This window comes from Pinus tabuliformis, chromosome 4_2 (assembly GCF_031772625.1).
Source record: "Pinus tabuliformis cultivar Carrire ecotype Pingquan chromosome 4_2, CPIR1, whole genome shotgun sequence".
Lineage (NCBI taxonomy): Eukaryota > Viridiplantae > Streptophyta > Pinopsida > Pinales > Pinaceae > Pinus > Pinus tabuliformis.
In genome coordinates, this window is record NC_142304.1 from 595102174 (window position 1) to 595110540 (window position 8367).

The 8367-nt window shown below is 44.4% G+C and overlaps 1 protein-coding gene across 1 annotated transcript; it reads left to right on the top strand.

The window, feature by feature from the left end:
* The first annotated feature begins 5996 nt into the window (after positions 1-5996).
* On the top strand, positions 5997-6329 carry LOC149170701 (uncharacterized). The gene has a single exon (XM_089425696.1). It carries the CDS (start codon positions 5997-5999, stop codon positions 6327-6329), a length of 333 nt encoding a protein of 110 aa, XP_089281822.1.
* The last annotated feature ends 2038 nt before the right edge of the window (positions 6330-8367 follow it).

An 8367-nucleotide genomic window follows, 5' to 3' on the forward strand; every position in this document is an offset into this window, starting at 1 on the left:
ATTTTCAAAATATTGTAGGAACCATGAGAAATAGTTCAACCAGTATGGTCACATCAGTTAAGCCATGCCCTAGAATGTTACAACATGCAAGTGGAGGATGATGATGATGACCCCCGAAATATTAATATTCTGGAAATAGAAGGGAGTCGCAAAGTTCGAGGACCATCAATCGAGGACCCCGACATCACCATGCCACTAAAAACGAAACAGGTGAACATTGGTACAAATGCAGAGCCAAAGTACGCAACACTTGGGGACTTTTGGGATGATGGCACGGTGGATAAGTGTTAATTTTAGGTATGTTCTATGCTAGAGCAATTTATTTAAATTTTCATAGTTAGCAATCACATCAGCATTAAAGTAAACTGTAGATAGAACATAAGTATAAATCGCAGAAGACATGCCAAGACAAGAGGACACAAGATGTGGCACTAGCCAGGGACAAACCCCACAATGTGTGGGGAAACCCTTGATCAATTCTTCTTTTATGTTCTTCAAAGTTCAGCAGAGAAAGAGAGAGAGAGAGATAGTACATTTACAACAGAAGTCAACCCTTTGACTTATCTAGATCAGAGCATAGATCATCTCCTATAACAATGATACATGAGATCAGTTGAAGACATTCTGCTTCAACTGATTCTCCAAGGTGACGGCTTCAGCTATCCATTTCGTCCATTAGCTGCACCTTACAGTGGAGCACCATCTCATCTGCCTTCATCATCATGCTGCCCATTATTCTGCATTTTCCATTATTATGCAGCCCTATTCATCATCATGCTGCTCATCCCCATTATGCTGCATCATCATGCTGTCTCATCTATCATCATGCTGCCCTGAGTTCTTTCGAGATAATGAGATCACATCTATGTATGATCAATTTCAGTCATGATCTAGACTAGGATCATTATCACTCTTCCTCGAAGTATGATGGGACTGCCTCATGTTGTGATGATATAGTCTCCTTCTTTATGTATGTCGATACATCTTGTTGAGGTTGTCTATGTATGTCATAGTGAAGACTGACTTATCTTCTCTATCCATCCGAGGGCATCATCTTTTATTACAGGTATGCCGAGGCTGATCTAGATCCTAGATTTATCCCATATAGAAATGTGGATCTGTTTATGACTGCGGCTTCATAGTTACCCTTTACTGCTATAGGGTTTCACCATGAATAGCGCATCTGTTTTCCTTGTAGGGTTTCAACATAGCGTATCAGGTTTAACGTCATATCAGATCTTTCCATGACAACGTGTGAATTGTGTGTCACCTTGACTGTGCATTGAGCTGATTGTTGTGCGTGTAATCCATGTACAATGTGTAATATTGCTGCGTTGTATGACAGCGTGTAATGCCATGATGCTGCGTTGTGTGCCTGCGTTAACTATATGCCTGCGTGTTCATGACAGCGTGTAATGCCATGATGCTGCGTTTGACTACGTCTTTTCCATAGCAGTTTCTGTTGCTTCATTTATCTGAGAGGTATGCCCAGAATGAGATAGAAACTTCGCTTTATCATTTAAATATTCAGATCATAGCTATGCGCTGAACCCTAGATCTGTTTCATCGAAATGCGGATCTTCTTGACCTTTGACTGCGTATAAATATTTCTAAGAACAACGTATTCATGAACAACATCCAAATGTCTTCATGAATTGTGTTGGATTAAGTCTTCACAACAGCGTGGAGTGTCTTCATAACCAGCGTATATATGTCCAGCGTACATAGATTCTTCATAACCAACGTATTAAGCACTGCGGCTAGATTTGGGGTTTTCATGTTGTTCATAGTTGCGTATGTATCCCCTGAATGTTGTGTGTATATCTTCATAGCGTTTAGGGCATTTACGTGACTTCATTGCTGTACATATAGATGACAACGTATAAGTGCCTGCGGAATAGCGTCAAGATTGTACTGCGGCTCTTCCAACGGAGCAGATACGTTGACTGTCTTGTGTAATGACTGTCTCCATGCGTATGACTTGTCTCCATGCTCAGCGTAGGATAATGGCATCATCTTGCGGCTAGGGCTCCTTCTAAGCCAACGTATTCTTTTGGTTCTCTCCTTCTCCAAAAACCCAAGACGTGGAGAGGAGATCACCTCAAGAATACATGTCCCAAATGACTTCAAGTCCTCACCAATTTATACTAAAATGTGGATGATGAATAGACACGTCTATTTGGCTTCTTGAGCCGACGTAAGAGTTGGTCGACTTGATAATAATTACATAAACAAAATAAATTCATATCTCCATAAATACTTATCGGAATCAGATAATCTTTGGATCAATCCTACACCTCTCAACGAGAGGGATCCAATAAAAATATCAGTTGCCATACATAAGCTGACCCACATGGAGTTTGGCCCTAGTTGCCAATTTAACAATAAGGTCATCGAGTTACTTCGCGAATATCAAGACTTATTCCCGACCAAAATAACAGAGTTAAAAGGGATCCTCGGCGACCTAGGGATGATGAAGATAACTCTGAAACCGGACGTGAAACCAGTTAAGCAGTGTCCTTACCGTTTAAATATGAAGTATAAGGAAAAGGTCCGTGAAGAACTAGACAAAATTCTTGCAGTAGGAATTATTGAACCAGTGGAAGAGTCTGACTGGGTGAGTCCTATGATAGTGCAGGAGAAAAAACAGAAGGGCGAAATTCGAATCTGCGTGGACCTCCGAAAACTGAATGATGCTTGTGTTCATGATCCATTCCCGACACCATTTACAGATGAAGTCCTGGAGAATGTTGGTGGACAGGAAGCGTACTCATTCACAGATGGGTTCTCAGGGTACCATCAGATCAAGATCACGCTAGAAGATAGGAGCAAGACAACCTTCGCGATCAAATGGGGATGTTTTCAGTACACTATTATGCCCTTTGGGTTGAAGAACACGCCAGCGATATTTTTGCATGTAGTAGTGGCCGCGTTCAAGGAATTCATCCATAAGTTTTTGGAGGTTTATTTTGACGATTGGACTGTATTTGGGCTAGTCAAGAAACATATAGCAAGCTTACGATTGATGCTGGATACTTGTTGATGACACTAGATTGCGCTGAATCTTAAGAAGTGCACCTTCCTCATCCCCTTTGGAAATTTTCTCGGCCATGTGGTTTGTAGACAAGGCCTGATGGTGGACCCTGCGAAGATTGTTGTCATACTCAATCTGCAAGTGTCGCGAAGTGTCAAACAACTCCGCACCACATTGGGGCACACTGGCTACTATCGAAAGTTTATTAAGGGCTATGCACAAATCACAGCACCAATGGAACAATTGTTGAAAAAGGACGCTACATATTGTTGGAATGATGATTGTAAGAAAAGTCTGGAGATTCTCAAGGAAAAGATGGCATCCGCCCCCATTTTGGTTTTCCCAAAATGGGACATCGAATTTCATGTACATGTTGATGCGTCGTGTATCGCGCTAGGCGCTGTACTCACGCAGGAAGGAGCGGAAGGCATTGATCACCCGATCGCGTTCGCAAGTCGACGATTGTCCAAAGCTGAAAATAACTACTCTACTACTGAGCGTGAGGGATTGGCGATGGTATACGCGCTCCAGAAATACCGCCACTATCTACTCGGGGGGCACTTCAAGATGTATACCAATCATTCCGCGTTGAAATACCTGGTGAAAAAGCCTGTGTTGGGGGGCACATTTGTAGATGGTTGTCACGATTTCTGTTGGAAATAATACTGAGAGGGGGGGGGGTGAATCAGTATTATCATATTAATAAAACTTTTTCATTTCCATAATCAGATTCATATATGCTACTTCCACAACTTCTTATGATTAAGTTAATCGATCTTCAATGAGTGCATTAGAACATTATCAACCATATTATCAGTTAACAGATGCAGTAACATAAAGTAGATCATGACACATAAGGCACACACATGAACATAATGATGTAAGGTGGAAACCCAATGCGGGAGAAAAACCACCTGCTGCAAGTCATCTCAATCTTCTTCTTAATAAGAAAATTCTTTTACAATATTTGTACTGGTGCAGCCTTATACCAGTACGGGAGCTACAACCCCCTTTGCTCTTGTACTAGCCGATCCATTTACTAGTACGCAGGCTACTACCTGCTACAATGCTCCAAAGATTTCCTTTAGCTCTTGTACTAGCTTAGATACTAGTACGTAGGCGCCGACCTACAATCTTCTCTCCTTCAAGTACCACGTTTCATCAATTTTCATACTGGATACACTGAAGCACAACCCATAAACTGAAAGGCCACATTTCATCCAATTTTCATACTGGACCCAACAACAACATTGAAGCTCAAACAACCTTCTAAAACACCCAATCAACTAAAGTAACCAGATCCAGAACACAACAATGATAAACAAAGATTTTAAGAGAAGGAAGCACCCTGCTCAACTGCTAGCCTGAGTCCGGACTCACCCTGCTCAACTGCTAGCCTGAGTCCCGGACTCACCCTGCTCAACTGCTGGCCTGAGTCCCTGGACGCACCCTGCTCAACTGCTGGCCTGCGTCCCGGACGCACTCTGCTCAACTGCTAGCCTGTGTCCCTCGCACTGAGTCTACTGAACTGCCTGCGTCACGGCGCACCTGAACCCTTCTGCGCTTGCGTCCGGCGCACCTGAAACTCTTCGCTCCTGCGTCCCGGACGCACCTGAACCCTTACTGCGCCTGCGTCCCTCCGGGCATAGATGATTTCAAGACTTCAGAAGTAACCCAGACAATCAGATCCACAGATCTGAACATGCGCCGAAGAGATCTCGGTCCCTCAGTAGATTCGCCTTGTTTAGATCTAGACCAGATCTAGCCCTCATAATATATTCAACCCAAGACTTGCCAAATCCAAATGATCTCCTTTGCTTTATATAGGCAAGCTCCTCCTCAAAACATGGAACAATACCACGAGCCGACACCATAGAAACACAAAACCGTCGGCTAGATACCACACAAGAAACCCCCACGTGCTTTTCTCTGCCTTGAAATGTGTGCACTGGGTGGACGCACCCCCTGAACGGCTAGCCTGCGTCCCTGGACACAGTTTCTGCATGGTGTACCTGCGGGTACGCACCTTCTGAACTGGCTTCCTGCGTCCTTCATAATTTTTCAATAAAATGAGAGCTGATCATCAACTTCTGCTGCTGACTTGAAGAATAGTGAACTACCACCTGAATGAGTTGCCATCAAGGACAACACTTTAGCCATAATGCCAACAATTTCAAGAATATGACTTCGAGGTCATCGTAAAGCTGAGACACCTAAATGCAGGCCCAGATCACCTGTCGCAAATTGAGAATGGTGAGAAGCCAAAAAATTGGAGGAAGGACTACCTGATGCACAACTCTATGCGATGCGATTCGCGGATGACCACTTTGAGGATATAATCCACTTCTTAACCACAGGGACTGAATCGCAGGGATATTCAGTTTAGCAGAGGAAAGAATTGGTTGTACACATGGCAGATTTTATTGTTATCGCGGGGCACCTCTACAAAATGGGAAACAACGAAATATTACAAAGATATGTACCTGAATTTTAACAAGGACAGATCCTCGTAGAAGCACATGGGGGGGCTGCAGGAGGAAATTATGTGGGGCGAGCGACAGCACAGAAGATTCTTCACGCCAGACTATGGTGGCCAACCCTACATCAAGACTCGAAAGCGTACTGTCGGGCCTGTGACGTATGTCAATGGACTGGGAAACCATCGCGAAGGGATGAAATGCCACTCAATCCATAGATGACGCTGCAACCATTCGAAAAATGGGCGATAGACTTTGTGGGGCCTATCACACCTCAAGGGAAGACGGGTGCGCGCTACATCATCACTACGATAGAATATTTGACTCGATGGGCGGAAGCACAACTAGTTAAGGACTGCACGGCCTCTACAACTGCGAAATGGTTTGGATGCCCGAAAATTTTAATGAGCAACCGCGGGACGCACTTCCTAAATGAATCTATCAGTGCACTCACTGAGGAGTTCCAGGTGTATCATCAGCAAAGCATGCCGTACCACTCGCAAGTGAATGGGACCGTAGAACCATTCAACAAGATTCTTGAGACTGTGTTGACCAAAGTATGTAACGTGCGGCGAACCGATTGGGATTTGCGCATACCTACTGTACTATGGGCATACAGAAGCACATGCAAGAAATTGATGGGGCAGACACCATTCCGGTTAGTCTACGGCACAGAAGTTGTCATGCCCATGGAATACATTGTAACCAATTTGCGGATAGCAATGATGACCGACATGGCAGACCGCGAGGCCTTGGAAGAAAGGCCTGCGCAACTTGAGGAAGAACAGTTTATGGCAGGATTCCATCAGCAGGTATAGAAACAGCGCGAGAAAGCTTGGCACGATCACCATATCAAGTTGCGCACATTCAAAGTAAATGATTTAGTATTGTTGTATGACAACAAGTTCGAGAAATTCCCTGGAAAACTCTGAATGCATTGGTTGGGACCATATGTAGTCAAAGAGGTCACAGATGGAGGTGCAGTTCAACTCGGCAAGCTTAATGGAGAGCCCTTCCAAAGAAGAGTAAATGGAAGTCACCTGAAGCTCTACACGAGCGCGCCAGCTATTTGACTAACCAACCAAAGTATAGTCTTAGCGCTCCAAGCATTTGAAAGAAGGCATGGGACTATAAACGAGTCTACAGGCAAGCTGCACGGAAACAGGGTTTCACATAGGGTGGATTTATCATAAGAATCGCGGTCGCGCATAAAGGGTTGCGCTGCTGCGCAGAAAGGCGGGAAAGTGACCGTTGAGGTCACTGTTCATGACAAGATGGTCAATCTGAGACAACGAGGAGTGGATGATGGGAATTTAAGACACGGAGTCAGAATGGGATTTGAAACGATCTCCCGTCAGTATCGCATTAATGAGCCAGAAAAGGAGGGAATGGTCGAATTTGAATATCAGTCGGCCTATAAATCACAGCTGGTCATCCACCGAACAAACCATGGCACCTTGAGACTTAAGTTATTGAGCTATCCGATAGATATGGACCCGTCCAACTTTGATGCTTTGAGAATAAACCCAGTGGTTGCAACATTGCCAAAAGAGACGCAGGACCTTTGGGACAGTGTAATGCCGACAGTCGAGGTCGTTGTGCCGAGCCCAACGCTAGTGGTGGGAGATATACCGCAAATTCCTAGACAGATAACAGGACCAGTTCGGATGTCACCGCGAAACCTGTGGTCTAGTAAGCGATCTATGAAAGATAAGGGCGAGATGGTGAATCTTGGGATAAAAGACAGAATTCCGTTGAAAAGTGCGTCCCTGGGCCGCGTGCCCGTGACGAAACTTGAAGATTGGGACCTCGCAGACAACAACATCTCTCTTGTAAAAATGCAACACAAGCTTCAACAGACAGTGAGTATACCGGACCGGAGATCGTAAGCTTGCTGCTCTCGCACAAAAAGGTCACGCCTTTGACATCTCAACTAGAGCTAAAATCCTATGAGGAGCTGCTTTGTGTTAATCGAGCAAAGCAAAATGAGCATCATCGATATGCAAATTAATAGGGGAAATAGAGTAGGAGCTTGAAGAAGTGTTGCAGGAGGCAAGGGTGGAGCAACAAAGTGTAGTGCATCACTCACAGGGATGGTGGACCACGAAGCCTTGGCAGCGTGTCTCGCCACACCGACGAGTGACTCAGGACGAGTCACAATGATTGTGTTGGGGGCCTGTTGGGTAGCGAATCCCCCGCATAACGGTTTTAGGGCTTAAAGACCACAATTTTGGGTATTGGTATTGAAAAAGCTCTGCGAAGTGCGCAGAGCCCGAATTGTAATGGGTCAAGTCTAAGGGTAGTCCACCCTAAAATATTGTAAATTAATCTAGAATGTGTCGGCTTACCCATGGTCCGCGAACCATGGAATGTATAAATAAGAGCGAGGCTCTAAGTGTAAGAGATAACTTTTTGTGATGTAAGAAGTAATATGGGTGTCTGAATGCGGTATTAGATCTGAGTCTGTAAGTTCGGGTTTTGGGTCATAATTAGGGATAGAGGCTCTGCAGCTGTGTGCGCGGAGGCCTGGTTAGAGTCTGCAGTTGAGTGCGCAGACCCCTGTAGCTGTTTACGTAGGGAAGGAAGTGGATTGTAACTGGAAAAAGGCATTAATAAAGATAAGTTGGTTTTGGAATATTTCGTATCTGTTTTATATTCTGGCTTATGCATCTTTTTACAGTTTAATTGCGCGCATGTCTGCTTATGTTAAATGGTAACTGAAAGTATTGTGCCTAAGTAAGTTAATTCAATATCTATAATAATATTAAGCACAGAAACAGTAATTTGTGTTTGTGCTCGTCCTCCAAGTCAAGCGAAGGTAGTTACTTTGAACAGGCGACTGCGCGGGAGTAGCGC

What these genes read in the sequence shown, in the direction of transcription:
- LOC149170701 (XM_089425696.1), top strand. Translation starts at nt 5,997, where the DNA reads ATGCCGTACCACTCGCAAGTGAATGGGACCGTAGAACCATTCAACAAG.